The sequence below is a fragment of the Vanellus vanellus genome (genome assembly GCF_965231255.1).
Source record: "Vanellus vanellus genome assembly, chromosome: 5".
Classification (NCBI taxonomy): Eukaryota; Metazoa; Chordata; class Aves; order Charadriiformes; family Charadriidae; genus Vanellus; species Vanellus vanellus.
In genome coordinates, this window is record NC_138910.1 from 23,625,418 (window position 1) to 23,645,269 (window position 19,852).

The 19,852-nt window shown below is 36.6% G+C and overlaps 1 protein-coding gene across 1 annotated transcript; it reads left to right on the top strand.

The window, feature by feature from the left end:
- Positions 1–98: 98 nt before the first annotated feature.
- DCAF17 (DDB1 and CUL4 associated factor 17) lies at positions 99–18,690 on the top strand. The gene is made up of 14 exons (XM_082483550.1): positions 99–434; positions 1,689–1,792; positions 3,126–3,216; positions 4,153–4,292; positions 5,074–5,152; positions 5,332–5,421; positions 7,554–7,661; positions 8,179–8,284; positions 11,912–12,054; positions 13,418–13,527; positions 13,931–14,018; positions 15,535–15,618; positions 17,060–17,215; positions 17,978–18,690. The coding sequence occupies exons 1-14, from the start codon at positions 252–254 to the stop codon at positions 18,164–18,166; spliced, it is 1,671 nt and encodes a 556-aa protein (XP_082339676.1). The 5' UTR covers positions 99–251; the 3' UTR covers positions 18,167–18,690.
- Positions 18,691–19,852: the final 1,162 nt, after the last annotated feature.

The following is a 19,852-nucleotide window of genomic DNA, read 5'->3' on the forward strand; positions in this document are numbered from 1 at the left end:
GTAGTGGCGGGGGAGGCGCCGTGCGGGCCCGGCCCCGCCCCGGAGTCCCGTCGGAAGGTCCCGGTTTGTGTCTGCTGGGAGTCAGGGAGCAACGGGCCGCGAGGGCCTCTTCCCGCTTCGCTTCGCCTCTCGCCGGGCAGGGCCGGGGGTGAGAGAAATCCGGCGCGGGCTTGGGCCCCGCAAGGCCGCTCGCCCCGCCGAGAGCGAGCCAGGAGCGGGGGAGAAAGGCGAGCCTGTCCCGAGGCCCGGGAATGCTCCCTCAGGCAGCCGCCTCAGCCGCCGCCGCCGGCGAGAGGAGGAGAGCCGTTTCCCGAGCGCCCGGGGCCCACAACGTCTGCCGTCTCCTCAGCCGCAGGGCCCACGGCTTTTACGCCAGAGATGCTGGTGTCGCCCACAGAAAAAACCTGGGACTCCTCAGAAAGATAATATGTCAGGTAATAGCGATGCTTTCCGGCGCTGGCTGAATCCCTGCCTGCACCGGCTCTGGGCGTCAGTCCGCAACCCGGGTGTCGGAGAAGCCGCTGGGTCACGCCGGCTTACGAGGATGGGGAGAAAAACAGCTGCGATCCTGCTGAAGAGAGTTGAAAGTAGTTACATTTATTTCTTGAGGCTCAGGCCTAGACATGTAGAGAGAACTGTGTTGTTGAAGAACAGCAGAAGCACTTGTAAATCTAATAATCATGTTAAAATTAGTCTTTTATGAGATTTTGTATCGCTTACTTCTTCCCCTAAGATGGCTTAGTATTTAATGCCAATATTAAATTCATAGTGATTTAGGGAGCATCAATGTTAAATTTGAATCAAGTTTTCACACCAAAATAGATAATCAGCAGGGGTCTTCAGGTAAACATACACCTAATGTGTCAGTGAAATTTATGTTATAGAAAAAATAGGAACTAAATCAATCACAGACCAAATTGAATTGTGGTTGGGTTTTTTTTATCAAAACTATTCTTGCTTCCATGCAGTAATTGATAGAAATGCACTGAAAGTGAATATGTGGAGGTTAATTGGCAGTTGTGTTATATTGAAAATATATTTATTGGAAATCAGCTGAAGTGTCCACTAAATCAGTGGGCATGCAAGGTTTATTGAAATAAAAATTAGTACATCTGACTTACATAAGTACTTATTTTTTTGTAAGACTGGAACCTTTCTTAATGGTATAGAGCTCTAATGCACTCAAGAAACTTTATGTGAGCAGTTTATCCCATTAACATTTCAGGCACTTTTTGGAAGTAACTGTAAAGGCTTTTTTCTACCTTTCACACAAAACACCAACAGCAGAACGGAGTCAGATGTTCAGTAAATTCAGTTAATTACATATAAAAAAGTTATGTGCATATTTACGCTCTGGCAAGTTTTGTCTTTGATTTTAAAAGTTGCCATTAAAGTTTAGTTGCCAGTTTTAATATTAATGCAAGCAAGTTAATGACAAAATATTCATTACCCATATTACCCATGATAGCTAATAAAAAGATCTTTCAATTAGGTTTTTTTAAAAGACAAAATTTACCTTAAAAAGGTATTTTAATTTGGTTTAAAAAAAAATAAGATTTTCCTTTATGTATTCACCAGCAAAGGTTCAATTAAAGTAAGTTATTAAGCTGCAGGAACCAAATAAAATATTTTCCAAAACCAAGGTTTGTTACAAAAGCTATCACTGTTACAACCACTGTCTGTTTCAGGAAAGTACTAAATTCAAGAACGTTTGGACAACTCATTCTGCATCTCCTATTGCATATGAAAGAGGAAGAATTTACTTGGACAATTACCAGTGCTGTATTAGCAGGTAATAAATTTACAATTAAAAGTTACCATGGCTTACAGTTTTAACACTGTTACTCTGTTTTAGACATGTCGCTAACTTTACTCATCCAAATAGCCCCTGTGAATTGAGTGGAATTAACTTATGAACAAAAAATAGCCAGGTGCATAAATCTTTCTTAAATTACACTCTGATGCTATTGTGTCTCAATGTGACACCAGCTTTGGTGAAGGAAAGTCTGTCTTACTGGTGCTGTATAACCTTCAGCTTTCAGAGCACTTTAACAGGAGTGAAAGATTATCAGTATTTTGTAATTTTGCACTAAAAGGCCAAATGAATGGTACTTCTTTGTGATCTGATAACTAGCAGCGTGCTAAAGAGTGTGTCGCGAAATCAGCCTATAACAAGCTTGATACTATGTCTATAAATTCTGTAAGAAGTAAATTATTATTCATGTAAACGTAGAGTGTGTGGAGTACTTGCTGGTTTTTATTGATATATTTTGCAGATCAGTTCTCTGATCTGATGTGCTGTCCGTTCCGTGATCAGCTGCAGAGGCACAGCCTAGGAGGCAGCACAGGGCAGGGTAGAGGATGGGAAGTCCTCGTACACCAGTCCTTGTCCTTGCCCACCCATCTTGTGAGGGAAGTAGCAGGGACTTGGAGAACTGCATTGTTGAGTAAGTTGTGGTCAGAACAGTTTTGAGACAGTGTCATATGATACCTAAAAGATAAATTACTCTGTCAGTGTAAACCACTGACAGTTAATTAAATTAATCTAATCTATCACTTAGAGCAGAGATCTAAATCTACTTAGCTGTGTTTTATTCCCACATTGTCTGAATGCTTTCCAGTACTTGGTTAACCTGTCTAACATCTTTCAGGTTTATCTTTGTCTCATCCTCTCCCTGAGGCAAAAACTGTGCACGCTGCAAAGTTTTTTTTAAAATATCTGTATGTGATGCCACGCCTTTATATTATGAAAGGTGACACTGGAAGAGCTTGAGGGGAAGGTTCCAGGATGATCCTTAGTTTCTGGAATATGCTTTCTTTTTAATGTATATCACTAAAGTAAGAATGTTAACTATTTTGTTATTTAAAATCAAACAAAAAAAAACCAACCACCAAACAACAAAATACAGAGAAGATTAGCTTTTAAATATTACGTTATACTAACTATTGTTTATTAAGCATTATTTTGAGAGCAATTTCAGGTTATAGTTACAAAGTAAAAATAAGATGTTTAGATTTCTGACCTGCCTAAAGAGAAGGCAGGATTTATAAAACTGTGTGAAATGACTTGTTGATAGAAAGTAGTTTATAAAGTAGACTAATGATTAGCAATCATTTTTCTCCAGCATTGCACGAGAGCCAAGAATACTTTATCAAAAGCCAAAGTGTTCTAAGTCAGAAAAAATAGAAGATGCCTTATTATTGGAATGCCCACTGGTAAGATTACCTTTTAATACAGCATTGTTGTGCAAAAAACCAAATTAATATCTTTCCGTGAAACATTTAGAACAGAGTGTTCTTTCCCTGTGTACTATTTTCTCAGTGTTTTTATGGAGTTAGGTCATTTAAGGTTTGCAACATGTGCTTATTTATTTTGACTAAATGTTTAGGGGTGTACTTCTCTAATTTTCTCAATAGCACATTAGATACTTTTTTGTGAGCTTTTGTGGAAGTTTTTAAAAACCGTGCCTTTATGCTTTTGCAGCTAACTGTAATTCCTTACAAAATAAATTCTGTTTAATTTTTTCTTCGTTTTTTAATTAGCAAGGGTAGTAGGGTAGTTTTAATTTTTACTGGATCTGTTGACATACAAAAGAAATCAGATAAACTGCAGACCCATTAAAGCAATTCTGCCCAAAAGCTGTTCTGCTGATTCTAGCTAATAGATTATATAACTTCCCTCCTCCTTGAGGAGTTCTTCTCTCATCCAGTGTCCGCAGAGCTTAGGAATATTAGCCGCATCCTTGAGGTGCCTAAAAATAAAGCAGTGTGAATACCATTCTTAGCAGTTACTATTGAGTTACCAATGAATGTCTTGTTCTGCAATACTTAAACAATTTTCTCTTCAAGACTGCTGTCAATTAGATCAATAAGCAGTTACACTTCATTTTTGCAAAGTGAGGAAGGTTTAAAAGGTGTCTTATCTAGAAAAGGTAACTGCATTGCAAAAAGGGCAACAACGGATTATTTATGTGATAGTCAGATGATTATTTAGCACAGACATGAGCTTAGAAATCCCGATACAATTAGCAGGCAGCTTTCCACTTTTAGTTTTTGAGGAATGTGTATTAACTTTTGTTTTCTTGTTACTGTGCCAAAATGTTATGTATCCTTCTGGTACAAACTTTTTTCTGATAATCTTTTGTTATGTAGGGGGAAATGCTACCAAGTCCATCAGACTATAAATCTTCGCTGATAGTCTTGACAGTGCAGAACTGGCTTCTACGTCTCTCTGCTGATAGTGGAGAAATACTGGAAAAAATATACCTTGCTGGTTCCTGTTGCAAATTCAGGTATTAAACATTGACTAGGCTTTATATAATTAACATTCATTAGTACTATAGTGGAGGAAGGGAATCCTGTTTATTTTGGTACTGTCCTATGGCTGACTTCAGGTTTGTTAGTCTAGCATATTACCTGGAGTACTGTTCCTGCGTGCTGTTTTCTATAGAAGAATTTCAGCAGCTTAAGTATTACAGTCTCAAATTTGATATCAAATTCCACAAAAGCCACAAAAACTAAGTTACTATTGACTTTTCTCTGTCAATTTTACAGCTTTTAATATTGCAATAGCAACATACCAGAGAGGACATTTAAGAGTTGTAAAACAAACTTCATAAAACATAAGAAAAATACGTTTAAAGTTTAAGCCATTTTTAAATTGCAAGCATTCTTCTCCATAGGGTAGCCACTTTGCTCTTTAAAAGCAGAGCAGTTACTGCTTGTGGTAAACTGCATCTTTTTTTCAGTTCTCAGAAGAAATTATTTCCTTTAGGCTGAAGGCTAAGAAAGCAGTGATTTGTGAAGGGAAGGAGTAAAATGAAGATAGTGAATGTTCATACTTTCAGAATTTTTCTCACAATCCTGTACGGAATAAGCCTTTCCTAGTTCTGTGGGTTTTGCATTATTGCAAACAGCAGACAACTCAGGTACCTCTCCCGAACCAGATACTGAATAGTTTGCCTGGACACAGGGATCTGTGTAGTTATAGTAGATTATATTTTATGTGAAATAATGTATTTATTATTAAATTATTTTTAAATTATTAAGCTAGGCTTTTATTGCCACGAATAGGTATTTGAGCTGGGATACTCCTCAAGAGGTAATGGTTGTAAAGTCAGCTCAGAATAAGCTGCCTGCAGCAGTGCGACAGGTAAGTTTGTTGAAAAAATCTGTCATTCTTTAATTTTTACAAAATTGATAAAAAAAAAATTACAAGGACAGAGATGGAGACATTAAGCTTTGTTATTGTGGTAGAAGATGAAGATGTCCTATCATTAATAAAATGACTCACGTGTAATAACTATATTCGGTATTGTTATTCCTTCCCAGGCAGGTATCCAACAGTCTGTATTGTTCTATCTTGCTGTATTCCAAGTTTTGCCTCTTTCATTCATTGGAATGCTAGAAATAAACAGAAAGGTAAGTCAATTCCTCTATAAACATGATCTGTACTGTAGTTGTATGAGAGGCATGGTTTAGGCAGTTGTCCCAGAATTTCCGAAGTCATACTTACAGCTTATAAAGGCATAGTGCCCTGAAACATCAATTAGCAGTAATATCCTTGTGTCTGATAGGAGCACTGGGGGGAAGATTCTTAATTTGAATGACCAGAATAGAAAGTACAAATGCATTCTGCTATTGGGTTACTCTTTGACATGGAGAAGGACTTTAGCCTTTATTTAGAGCAATGATAAGAATTAGGGAATCCTGAAGTGTTTGTAGACTTCTTTTCACCTCTTCAAAGAAAGATAGATGTGATTCTGACCCACTCCTAATAACAGCCTATGAATTTTATATGCAGTTACAAATTTTTCAAACTTGTATTATCGTTGATATTGAATGGCAAAATGTAAATATGTGTCTTCTGTCAGTCAAGACCAAACAACCTTTCTGAGGTCAGTTTGTGACCTGTAAGTACAAGCATATGTATTAGGAAACCTCAAGCCAGATGGCAGGTTTTACTGTTCTGGTGAGAAAACATGTCTATTTTAAGTCAAGAGAGCTCTGGATACAACTTATAAATGGAACAGTACAAATACGCAAACTCTGTCTCCAAAGCTCTGTGAACTACCGTCTCATTTGGGGTCAAGAGCTATTACTGGGTTTTAGCTGGTGCTGGGTTGGGTTGAGGTTGTAATTGAGATTTGTCTGGCAAGTGAAGGAGTGGGGTTAAACATTTTTCATTTGGGCCCATGAAGATTTAGGGGCACTGTGTATTGTTTTGTTCAAAATTAATGTTTAGGACTGAAAAAAACCAGTTGTTACCAGTATCAATGGTATTCTTAATGCAGTTAAGAATGGCATGCCGGATTTATTATGGTCATAAGTAGGGAAAATGTCTGAAAGAATACAGCTTCAGTTGGACCTGTACTGAGTACTCATCAGACTAATTGTTACAGCTAGGAGTAATGTCAGGGCAGAATTTCGGATTTGAGAATACACCCAGCAGAGGAAGCAACCAGTGAATGCAATGCCAAACCTGATACAGATCAGTGGAATGTAACTGTTAGATCAGAGTTAGGATTAGGGTTACTGTTCGAGACTGTAGAATGCACCTAATGCATCTGCTTTACTGAGAGGGTTCAGACTAGCTAAGGTCTCAAGGATAGAAAGGAAAGTTCAGGGTTGAAAGACTATTTTAGAGTTTGGGTCTGGAAGACACTGGGACCTAAGCTAACAAATGTATTGAGAAAGAGCCATAAGACTAAATAAAAGGCAAGGTCTCAAGAGTGAGTGTATCTTTCAGAACCAAACTCATCACGAGATCATTGATACTGTTAAGATTTAGGAGTATTACAGCTTTTGGGTTTCTTTTTTAATTGTTTTTAAGCCTGTTTTGATCCTGTTTTAATTGCTTTTTCACATAGTGATTCAGATTAAAGAAATAAAAGCTACATTTCCAAGCATCTCTATAAAAAATTATGAACTTCACATGTTGTTATTCATTAAATACTAAGAATTAGTTTATTGGGTTTTTCTCAGTGGAGATTGAGTTAAGCGGTGGCACAAATGACTACTGCATAATTGTTAGAAGGGGTATGTCAGCTTCTCCTGTATGTGTCTAATTTGGATGCAGAGAGGATCCTGTACTCTGTGACAGCTGGATAATGTAGTTTTAGTACAGCTGTACACAGTCACAAAGCCATGATTAGACTAGTATTTTACCCTGTTGATGAAGAAAGAACAGAAGATGTGAAATCAGTACTTTTAGATTGAGTTGTTAGCTTTGCTAACGTTCCTGTGGGATGCTGGGTAATGTAATCTATTCATGTATTATAATAACTGGGTAACATGGTATGAAGATACGCCGAGAATTGATTAGAGAATGAATCTGGTTGCAGAATATGACTAATCTAACCTCAGGTGTTACTGCAATGCAAAGTATGTAGAAACTTGGCAGAACAGATGAGTTACAGAAAACTTCATGAGCTAAAACACTGATCGTAGGATTTGGTCAGAATGAAAAATTAAGGACATAATGTCAGTATTTTGCATTGTCTCTCAATTATTTCTTCCCTAATAGAATATTTTTCTTCTCTCTTTTTTCCCAGATATTTGGTAATAGTGTGACAGATGTTGCTGTGTCTAATGGAATCCTGATTGTAATGTATAGCATGGGCCTGGTCAGGCTCTATAACTTCCAGGCCATCTGTGAAGAGGTAATGAAATACGAAATTTTTCATACAGTCCATGCTATTTTAGGGCAAGAAATCATAAATATTCATGTAATGCCACATAGGTACATGCAGAATGTGTCAAAGGATAGAGTTCTTGTCTAAATCTATTTACAGTTTGAAGATGCAAATGGATCCACTATCAGAAAATTCTACCTACACCAGTTACAGGTGGCACAACGTGAGAGATACAGGGTCACACAGGCACTTAAGCACATATAGACAGGAAATCTGTAAATGCTAGTGTGCTCTTCTTTACACACCTAGTCTGTAGTTATAGATGAGTGTTAAGACTAGAAACTGATGGGCATAGAAGATTGTTTAATCTGAAACAGAACTGCAGTGAGACTTTTCAGTTTATACTCTTCAAACCAAACGTAATTCAAGAATAAGACTTCAGGCAATATCTAACAAGATAAAGAATGCAGGAGTAACAGAGCAGTAAAACTAAACAGCAAGTAAATACACATCAGTAAAGCTAAATTGTTCTGTGTTACTTTAGTTCATGGAACAGCCGTTTGATTTGGGACATGAATTCAACTGGAATGGACAAGTGGGAGTTGTAGGAAAGTATCCATTTGGTCTTCCATGTAACATTAAAATAACAGGTATTTATGATCTTTGTATTGTCTTGACTGGTGGCTTTTATGGATTAATTATGATTTATTTCACACTAAGAAAAAACATTAAAATTTCTGTACTCATACTGTGCTGTAGCTATATTTCTGGGTTTACATTATAGTAAAAATGTGCTTTGCTTTACTTCTAATTACAAGACTTAATATAGGACATACCTAGAAAACTAGTACAGCAACTAAGCTATTTGCAAAACTTCATAAGCAATGCATGAAGTGGAAACCCCTTCCCTATTTCTGAGAGACAACTGCTCTTGGGAAAAAGGAAGGGCTAGGACAGCTGTTAGGAACACCCAGAAAACAGTATACAGCATGTAAGCAAAAGATGTTAGAACGTTTAATCTGACTTGCAGAGGGAATTCAAGGAGACGGCATACAATTTGTCCAAGTTGCATTTTGATAATTCTAAGTTGTCAGAAATGTGCTAGTTTCAATAAAATTAATTCCTGAGAAGAGAACAAATTATCTATTAAAAACAATTCTTCTGCCTCAAATCATTAGCTTATTAATGTTCTGCTTTATGCAATGACTTTAATTTCTCTGAAACCAAACAATCATTTCTGTTGGTGCATTTGAGATTAGAATAGGGTGCTAAGAATCTTGACGACTGACCAAAGCCTGAGACTTTATTTGAAACTTTTTTTTTTTTTTTACTTTAAAAATACATTCTCACAAGTTCACACTTGAGGCACTTCCAAACCAAAAATAATAGCATGGTTCACCAATATCAAATAATGCATGCTTTCATTTCTTTAATTTTGAATGTGCTGTATTAATGTGTTTTACAGGTGACTGTCCACATAAAAAATGCTTTTTATCTTTATGTTTGCAGTGTCAGATAATAACAGGCAAACCAAATCGGATTTACATAAACCTGAGGAAATACACAAAGATAAAATACAGACTTACATAGTGCAGACTTTCAGTTATATCGCAATGTTTTATCAAAATAAAGTGATAGGCTGCTATAATTGATGTCTTAGGTTCTGCAAAGGGGAATTTCTCCTAATTTTCCTCTCTATCTCAGTCTACAAACCCACAATTTAATGTTAGGGGCCCTGTGGAAAACATGCTGTGGGAGCTTTAATAGGAAGCCTATACCAGATTTGTTCTGATGTCTTAGAGATCATTGTAGTTTTCAGTTTTGAGATTTAAAACCAATGTAATGGAGAAAACACTTTTGATCTTGAATCATATTCAAGAATTTGTGGTTAGGAAGTTTTGAGCTCATGACAGACATTTGCCATGGCTGCTCTTTGCAGAGTTGCATTCCTGTGGTTTTTGAGCTGTTTTCTTTTAAGACTGAGATGGCCCACTGACTGTTCAATGTAATATAATGCTTCAGCGGGCAAGATTTTAACAGTTTCAGAGTTTAAGCCTGTATTTACTATACCTAAAATGTGTGTAATTTTCCTGCTTATTTAGTCCTAGCCTCCCTACAGAAATTGTCTGAAGGGATCGCAGTTATTGTGGTGCTGGTTTTAGGGTGTGTACATACAGTTTTACGTACCCAAGAGGAAGCGTATAGACATCAAAACTTACAGGTTACCATGTACTTACCACGTCATTTACAGCTATTGACTGGTAAGGAATTTGATTTTGGTCACAGTGGAAGGAATGGAAAAGTACCGATAAATCTTCATTATGTCACTTTCTGAGAGGTCCAGGACTTAAAACTGTAGTTTGATTTATTATTAGAGCATACAGTTATTTCATTAAAAAAAAAAAAAAACAAAAAAAAACCCAAACAAAAACCCCCAAAAAAACAGAGGAAGATACTTTGCTGCAATTTTTTTTTTTTTTTTTTTTTTTCACATTTAGAACAAATACTTGTTAGTGGTGGCAGGAACAACTTTATGGCTTTAGGTTTAGATGAGGCTAGAGAGTTTTAAGGAATCGAACGAAGCTTAACTGGAGATTGAAAACTGGCAATGCTAGGGAAAGGACTTAGAAACAATGAGAGAGGAGGTGTTGAGCAACAAGAGTAAGTGACACATAGCAGGAAAGGGAGAGTTGAGGCAGCAGAGTCACGCTATCACAGTGGTTTAGGTGGCTACAACCTTGCAAACCTTTGCCAAATGAACATAAAAAGGCAGGCATATTTTATCAGCATCCTGTACTGCTTAGGATTGATCTATTATTGAAACACTCATTTAGTCCATCTACCATAATTTTTGAGGAGCCTTGCTATATATGCTTTATTTAAAAAGAAAAAGTCAATAGGGTAAAATGTTAACGAATTTTCTTGACTAATTAATTAATTATTTTTCTGGCAGATTTTAATATCAGTAGGTCCTCTGTGTATGCCTCCAATGTTCTCTACATTTTCAGCAGATGCCTCAGTTTTTATAACCTATGCTTTGTTAAATCTTGCACAGAATCTCCTATTTCCTGTGTGTTAGTCCAGAAGACAATTAGAAGACAGCCACTTTCCATCTTAGGAAAGACTTAATTTCCATGGGCAGTGAACTAATTCCTTTCAATCTAAATGGCTAAGTTGTTGGAAACATGAATGAAGGAAAGAGAGTGAAGCACTATGTAAATGTAATTTCTGATGTCATGTGACATCTTAGCACCATTGGCTAGGATCTGGGTAATTATCTAGACTAAGTAGGACAGGAACAAGTCAGAATTTGGATGAGACCTTTGAGACAAAAGTCCAGATAAGAACCTCATTCTCCTCACAGTGATTCAGTTTGGGTTTTTATATTATGCCTGTTTAAATACCCCTTGTAATTGCAGATTTGCTGCACGTTTTCTCAATTATTTTTTTCCCAGTGCTTCTCTGTACTGTTAGAAAGAGCTGATCTTCAGTCTAAAATTGATTCAGTTACAGCAGCTGTAAAAATTGCTTTTATTTAGCTAGTTGCTAGAATTTGTAAAGCTCCTTGCAGTCCATTTCAGTCAAAAATGTTTCTCTCATTTAGTACACAGAAGACTTGTAAGAATGACATATTCCACCTGTATAATTTATCCCAACTGAACTGAAGAGAAAACTAGTTATCTTTTGCCATTAATTACAAAAATTCCTACATTTGTATTGATTTTTATGAACTCGGATACAGATTGTATTCATTGTGGTCTACACTCTTTTGTTGTATTATGCAAAAGAAGGAGGAATATTCAGATTCAGGTATCTTTCTGCATTTAATTCTGTTATTTGAGATTGCAGCAGTTAGCCTGTTTCCAGCTATTTATCACTATTTTTCCCAAGAGAATAATGACCCTTTTGAGATGCTTTTTGATCTGCTCATGTGTACATCCTTTGTCATTCAGATGAGCTGGATTAATTTTAATTGTTGGCTACATCTTTGCTTATCCAGCTCATTTGGAATGAAGTAAGTCAGAAGTATCAGAAGAGCAGTTCAGTGTGAAGATCTGAGAAGGCAGTAACCTTCCACAGGGAATTGCAGATATGTGCCTGGATGCTAGGTGAGGCAGCATAGCTGGTGCTAGAAAAAATATCAGAGCCAATGTATTTCTACCAGTCTTCAAAAGTTCTGAAGAATTAATAGCTGTATTGGAATTTAGAATTGTAAGGATCAATGGAATTATGATTATTCTGCTACTAATGGTGTTAACGTTACACAATATTTGCAGATACCCCACCTTTGCTATTTGAAGCATCTTCTCTGGAGAATGCATTTCAAATTGGAGGTTACCCTTGGCATTATATCATCACACCTAACAAGAAAAAACATAAAGGAGTCTTCCATATTTGTTCCCTGAAAGACAATGCTTTGGTAATATATTCAGATAGCAGCTTCTCTGAAATGAATGTGTATCATGTTTGTCTTCATCTCTTCTTCTGAGTAGTGCTCGAGGTAACAATACCCTTGCTTTCCAGTGTGGTGCTCACACAGGGATCACCCCATAGTGTTACATCTGCTATCCAGTGTAAAGTGTTTTCTTCTGAATTAGTACTGCTTCTGATATTTCCTTCATTCCAATATAATCGTAGCACTGTCTGCTACACAGCACTGTATTCTCAGCTTAAAAGTTAAAGCTCAAGCGGAATACCGTTGCCTGATTCCTTGCATGGGTAACATCTTCGTGCACTTCTGACTAGTCAGCCTACCAAATGGCATGACTAAAGAAACATTTTAAGTTTTAAGAAATTGCGGAATAAGTTTTCTTAATGTTTATTATTTATCCCTGATTTCTCTTTCTGTCCCTAGAAGGATTTTATTATTCAGTTTAATCCCTCTCTCTCCCTAGAAAGATTACTCAGTTTCATACAGCATTCATAATTACTTTTGTTTATGTACTATTCATCATATATTCTTCTGGGTGAGCTCTCCATATCAGCTTTTATTTTGGATCTGGATTTGACCTGAAGATACTTTTGTAATACAAGCAGCTTCTAGGCCTGTTAGTTCAGGGTTCTTCACTAAAAAAAAAAACTCATCTGTAAATGTCCTCATCTCTTTTACTAGCCTGATCAAATCAATGATCCCTCTTCTATCCCTTATTTTCAAAACGGATCTTTAACAACCATAGCTGAAGATCAATTTTGATACAATCCTTTCTCACCTAGTTTTTTCATACATTTTGAAAATGTATGATCAGGGTCAGGTAAATTTAACACCAAAAGGCCACTGCCAAAATCCCAAGATTTTGACCAGCTTGCAGCTGAAATCACAAGCTATCCCAGGCTTACACGCTTCACAAATATTTGCAGAAAAGAGGCTGAGCCTGAGGTTTGAAGCTCAAGTCAAAGTTTGTGCTAATGCTTTTCTTGTGTCCTGACACATCTCACGTCTTTGACACTCAAATTGCTGGAATTGTTGAACTGTTTGCAGAGTGTAGGCTAAATCTTTATTTTGCTTAGTTTCAGGAGAGGTAGGACCTTGTATAGCTGTGGTACAGGGCCATTGCTTATTGCATATTAAAAAAGTTGAAACTGTTCCTTGAAATATCTTGAAAATTGGAACTGAGTCTTTTTTTATTATTGTTATTGTTCCACTGCCATTGTTCTGGTCATGATTAGGAGCAATACTTAAAAACCTTCAGAGGTATGTGGAGAGGAGCTTGGTATTTCCTCTTTAATTAGATTTGTGAGACTTTCAAAATACTAATATTCTAAGCTTTCCCTTCCTTATTCAGGCAAAAAATGGCATACAGGATATGAAATGCTGTTCACTGGAACCTGACTGGATATATTTTCATCCAGATATGTCAGGTAGAATAATCCACGTGGGACCAAATTTGATAAAGTATGAGCCTTTTTTTCTCAAATCTTATTTTCATTAGAGGAGAAGTTGCATAACTGCATAAGTTCAGTAGTTTGAAAATTTGCAGGCCAAAACACTCATCAAGCCCTAGAAACTGTAAAATTTAGTAATTTGTCAGAATCAGAAGTTCTGGTAGAAACATCTTCAGGTTTCTACGTGATGAATGTGGGCACTGACAGGCAACACTAGATTTTGATATGAAAAGTGTTCAAGGACCACTGTGCTAAAATGTCACTGATAACTGAAAATTAAATAAATTATTTTTAATTTATGTTTATTTCTGATGTTTTAACATACCTGATTTTTGAAATTATAAATATAGAAGTGTTACAGTACGTGGATTAGAATACGTGACCTATTTTGTACTTTCTGGTTTTTTTTGTAGGGTCTTGAAGTTTAAGGAAGTTAAAAATAACACAGATCAAATGGAGATTGCAGAAGATTTTACAATTGTGGCCAACAGAGAAAACTGTGTGAGTTTAGTGTCCGAGATCACAATGCATGATTTTGAGCAATACACAGGGGTTTTGCATATGTGAGTAATCACTGTGTTTTATGGGCTTAATTCAAAGTTTATTGAAAGACATTCTGTGTCTTCATTGGACTTCGCACCGTATGAAAAAAAATTTGAAAACAGTAGGATAGCTTTCTGAAACCTGCCGTCTTTTCTGTAGTTTTCAGTATTCTTTATGGTGTGCAGTGTAACCATGTATCACTGATATAAAACATAATTAAAAGATGGTGACAGATTTCCTTCAAAAGAAGGTGCCAGCAAATGATAATTGTGTGCATCTCTGATGCTCAGGTAAGTTGATCATACAAATGCTAGAAATGTTTCCAGTCTTATAATTTAGGGGTAAGTCTTCAAGACAACAAAGAAAAACAATACATTGCTTTTCCTGGCTGTGCACATCTGTCACTCCCGTGTGACAGGTCTGGCATTCATCTAACTCTTGGTGAGCCAAATCAGTGCACTAAAATAATAGACTAATAACCCAGTAGAAAAGGTGAGCACTTTTCTGCTTGCTTGGTGAGCTGAACTGGAGCTGGAACAGAACAGAAGTAAATCACTAGTAGGTCAGAAGAGTGCAGAAAGGTAGAAGCAAGTGGCAAGGGGATGAGCTAAACATCTTGGTAGAAATGAGCTGTTAAACCACATTGGTTGTTTCATGAAATCTTTTGTGACAGAAAATCACAAAGACAATCTAAATGTCAAAAAGGTCAAGGAGCACACTTGTGAAGACAATTTTTTGGCAGTACCTGGAACTGTCATTTTGTTTCAGCATACAAAGTTATGTCTTGCATAAAAGCAAGTTTTTATAGTTTATGAGTACTGTAAAGTTCCTGGGAATCAGTGACACTAATTTTGAAGCTTCTGCAGGAGAAAAGTTTGTGTATGAAAAATCTACACTAACTCAGGAATAAAACTTCCATTGAATTCAGAAAGAATAAGCTTTGTCTTTTAATGACTTGCCATACTTTTTCTTTTAGGATTTGTTTAGATAACTTCTGTTGCAATAAAAGCAAAGAAATATGAATTCTAACCCTGTCTGTGCTGTGCCTTTTCCTTTTGACTTCCATTAACACACTGATCTCCCAGTTTTGAATGTTCCTGGTTTTAATGATGCCCAGTGGAAGCAGCAGTGTAGGTTTAAGCTGCTACTGTCCCCATCTTCTGGGAGTAGGAGTTTAAGAAACAAATTGGTGGTGACTTAGCTGTCTTTAATTCTCATTCTGGCATCTTGGCTCCAGTCACTTCTATTCTAAAAATTATGGTAGCTGAGAACCTTTGCCACCTCTACAGGACCGAGAATCTCTGAATATGAGTAAACATCATACTTCAACTAAAGCCGCTGAGTTCATGAGCCCTCATAAGGACCATGCATAGCTAATGAGTAAAACATGATCCAAGAGATTACATTGTCAAATAGATAGGAAGAAACTAAAATGTTCCGAAGTCTAGAGCCACCTTTTTCTTTTTCTCCAAAGGTGAACAACACTGTTACTATAACAGCTTCTGGTCGAATGGTAAAAAAGCGTTTTAACTTGCTGGATGATGACCCAGAACAAGAGGTAACTGATGTAGTGCGTAAAAGCAGTTCATGAATTATTTACGATGTTTAGCTAGCCAGAAGACATTCTTGTTTCAAGTGCAGTGGCTGTAACCATTAGCTGTGTTAATCTTTGAGTTCTTTATTCCTCTTCTGTGGCTGTTTTTGTCTTCTTAATTACTTCATTCCCCTCTCTGTCTGTTGTCTTTTCTCTTGGTGGACATTTGTGCTTTGGATTTGCTCTTTCTTTTAAGAACTGATCTTATGCCCCATGATAGCGTCATAACTCTATGCAACTTCAGTCGCACAGAAATCAGATGTTAATGTAATGAACCATTACTCTTCTGTCCATTCAAACATCTCCTTTAAACATTTCTTATAAAGTGTTTTATGAACTGAAAGAAACATATTTCTTTTTTTCTCTGCTTTAGGTTTCTCTAGTCTTTGATGTGGTATCTCTAAACTATATTTTTCTCTCCCAATTACTTCAATTAGATTGCAGAATAAGGTATTTAACACTTTAAAGTAACTGCTTCTTGAGAGTGAAAACACCACATGCCTTGGTGTTGAATCTTCAAGAGGTTATGAAGAATAGTTTTTAGCACTCTATCTAGAGCTGGAGCTCTAATTGACATAAGCACAACAGTTGAAATTCATCAGTTTCTGGCTGTCATTTCTATTCTTTTTCTCTGAGGAAATAAATTTTACTATGGTAAAAATACAGGACAGTCCAATATAACCCTGAAGATCTGCAGTTCATTTCTATCCACTTCTTTTAACATAGTAAAAATTAGAGTCTGCACACTATTTTTTTCTACCACTGTTACACTGTATTTGTAATTCCAGTAGATATTTTTCCATTATGGAATAGAAAGAGTGTCTTGAATTTAAGGAGTGTGTTACCAGGTTTATGACAGTGAGACAGAGGCAACTAAAGCAGTTCACAATCTTTACCTTTTGGTCTCAGTTCTTCACTGTAACATAGTCTGTGGAGTGAGAGCGAGCTCTGAACAGAACATACAGGTGTTCATGTGAATGGAATTACCCTAATGTACCCATCCTGTCAAAACCAGTTACGGTTTTAAGCTATACTGTCTCTAACACGTCTGCTTCAAGAGAGGGCATGGAGTTTAAAGATGTTTCTTCTGTCACTCTCAAAGTACTTTATTCTATTTTCTGTATGATATATATAAAATACATCTACTTGCACATTAGGATTGTTCAGAACATCACTTTCTTCTGTCTTAAGGAATTTTGCTGAAGTTCATTGGACAGCTTATCTTGGGAAAGATGGCTGTTTGGGTATCAGGCTGGCAAAGTTTTCTTTTTCAGACCAGAAGACTTAACAACTGGAATTTTTCCACTTCTGCCTTCACCTGAAAGAAAGAGAGCTATGCAGTTTAGGTAGAGGGGAATGTGAATTTATGTTCGATTTAGAAACTTGAGGTTTTGTTTTTCCTAAGACATTCAAAATTGTGGATTATGAAGATGAATTGGATTTGTTATCCACTGTGGCGGTTACTGAAATAGGAGCTGACGGAAAAGCACACCTTGACTTTCACTGCAATGACCATGGGATTCTGCTGAAGAGTATTCCATTACTGGAGTCCTGGGATGTGGTGAGGACAATTCCTGTCTTTGTTTAATCTAACACTTCCCCATACCCATTTATCTACCATTTTTGTTCAGATTTGAAGCAGATAAATAAATAGTGTTGCCAAGTGCTATGGATGAGATTTGTACAAAATAATAAGCATAACTCAAAAATTTTAAGTATTCCATCAGACAATAGTTAATTTATCTAAAAATCTCCGTGATTTGAAATTAATTTTTTTTTTGTTGATTCGACTGGTTTTTGGTAGGGGGAGGGGCTGTCCTTAGGTATTTCTGAAGTATTTATCAACTTGAATACTCACCCTCCGGCTAGTTACAGCAGCTTAACTTTACAACTTCTAAATGGTCTCACTAGCTTAACTTGAACTACTTGTGCATAGAATTAAGCATGGACCTCACTGTGTGTATATCTGGAGAGATGGAATGGGCTATTCAAGTTCAGGTGGACATCCAACTTAGATGGTCTGAAATATTCAGCACATTGGCACCTAATTTATCATTGACTGCATAGGCAACTTAGGATCTTAAATCAGATGCTCTGAATTGCATTTAGATTCCTAAAATAGGCATGTAGGAAACCTCTCAAAGTTTTAGAAGTCTGTCCTTTATCTGGAAGAGCAGTCTGTGTGTATTCACAGAAAATTCCTGTCTGATCACGGAGGTCACCAAAGTTTAATATTTTTTGTTCCCCAAGGAAAATGGTAGCGGTATTAGTTAGCTGCGGAAATAGAGACGGCAATCAGATTATTTTTTTTTTCTCATTTCAGACTTACAGTCATGAAGTTTACTTTGACAAAGACCTTGTATTACATATAGAACAGAAGCCTAACAGGAGGTTCAGTTGTTACGTTTACCAAATGGTCTGTGATACTGACAAAGATGATGAATGTTCAAGCCATGAAAAAACAGAAAGAGTGTTTTGTAAAAAAGGAGGGAGAATTTTTGAATATATTTAAGACAACAACTACGGAGACTTCAGTTGGATGTTACTTAAGGACTTTGTACATACGAATAAATCAACTACTGTTTTTCAGGCCGGATTTAATCTTAACATTTTGTACTACTACATGAGGTTTTATTTCTCTTTTCTCTGTAATGTTGTACACTTGTCTGTAGTCCGTAATTGCTTTTCATGCATTTACCAGCTCATCATTAATGCTAGATGCAGCATTTATTGCTTCTCTTCAGCAATTGGATTGAAATACTGGACATCAAGGAGAATGATGTGAACTTACTGATCATCTACCATCTGCTGTGGTCTGTCTTACGCAATTTTACCTATGTGACTTTAATACAGACTGTTAATTAAACAAAGTGTGTAAAACTGTGCATAGGATAAATTTTATATGTAGTATGAAAATGGCGGAGTTACCATTAAACCACTTAGACAAAATCCTTCTGTTGGTTTTGTATAAGAAATAGAATCACTCGGCTTTTCTGTTTTTTTTTTTTTTCTGGTATTAATAAATTATGTATTTTTATTGCCTTTTTATGTATCTTTGTTTATATATATTTTTATATATATAAAACCAAGCAATTCTCTAGTTCTCCCTGTGTCAAGGGTCAGGAGTTGTTCAGTCTGAAACAAAGGTTGTTTCTGTCTGAAACTTCAGTCTGAAGCTCAGCCTGATCGCTGTGCAAGCTTTCATTTTAAATTAAAAAATACCCACAACAACAAAACACAGGCTGTAGACTTCATGGTGATAAAGAGTATTTCCAAATGCAAGTCAAAGATGGTCTCAGGAGAGTAGCTCTTGGAGGGATGACCAACATCCAATTTCTCACTACCACCACATGAGCATGGTAATTCTAAACCTAAATATTTCTTTTCCCTGCAAGCTTTACTAATATGGTGTGGATCATTCTAGCTGATGCAACAGTGAAGAGCTCTAGAGAATTATGAAAAATATCTATTGCAAGTTTTTATAAAAAGTGCAATGCAAAAGTGAAATACAATTGTGGAAAGCAAAAACAACACAAAAGGGAGATCTAGGAAGGTAATGAAACAGCAGTAGAAATCAATAGCAGCAGCAACACTCCTACCCTAGCTTCAGTGAATTTTCACTTAGTATCCAGGACAGAGCACCTGTCCCCATTATCCGCTACTATATAAGTAAGCTATGAGGGTAAAAACTAATATGAATCTATACTCTTAGGTAGAAGATCCAACTCTTAAGCAGATTTTGCTATTTTATGCTCATTTCTGTTTGGATTATTAAAGCAGTCCCTCCCAGAGCACAACATTTAAACTTCATTGTTTATTAAATGGTGCAAGTACTGCTCATGAAGATCAGCTGTAGCTTTCAAGAGTTTGCTATACTTTCCAGCGACTGCTACTTTTAAGTTATTGCAGCCATATTGCTAAATCAGCAATTGTACATCAGCATCCATCTTTTGAAAAATGCAGCAATTTGTAATGACCAGAAAGGCAGCCCAGACTTTGATGACAAAGATTATGGGCTTTGTGTAAGAAATTCTATCGCTCGAAATACACCATGTGTTGCTGCTCTACAGATAATGGCAGATGTTCCACGCTGGAAGCTCACACATAGACATTTTCATTCAGAAACGGGAGAAATGCTTTTGTTTACTTGAAAACACCTTGAAAACTATTTAAGAATAGAAAATCCAGAATGACTAGC

Coding starts and splice junctions, on each gene's coding strand:
- DCAF17 (XM_082483550.1), top strand. CDS start 252: ATGCTCCCTCAGGCAGCCGCCTCAGCCGCCGCCGCCGGCGAGAGGAGG. Junction 435..1,688: donor TCAGAAAGATAATATGTCAG/GTAATAGCGATG, acceptor TGTCTGTTTCAG/GAAAGTACTAAATTCAAGAA. Junction 13,528..13,930: donor GTGGGACCAAATTTGATAAA/GTATGAGCCTTT, acceptor TTTTTTTTGTAG/GGTCTTGAAGTTTAAGGAAG.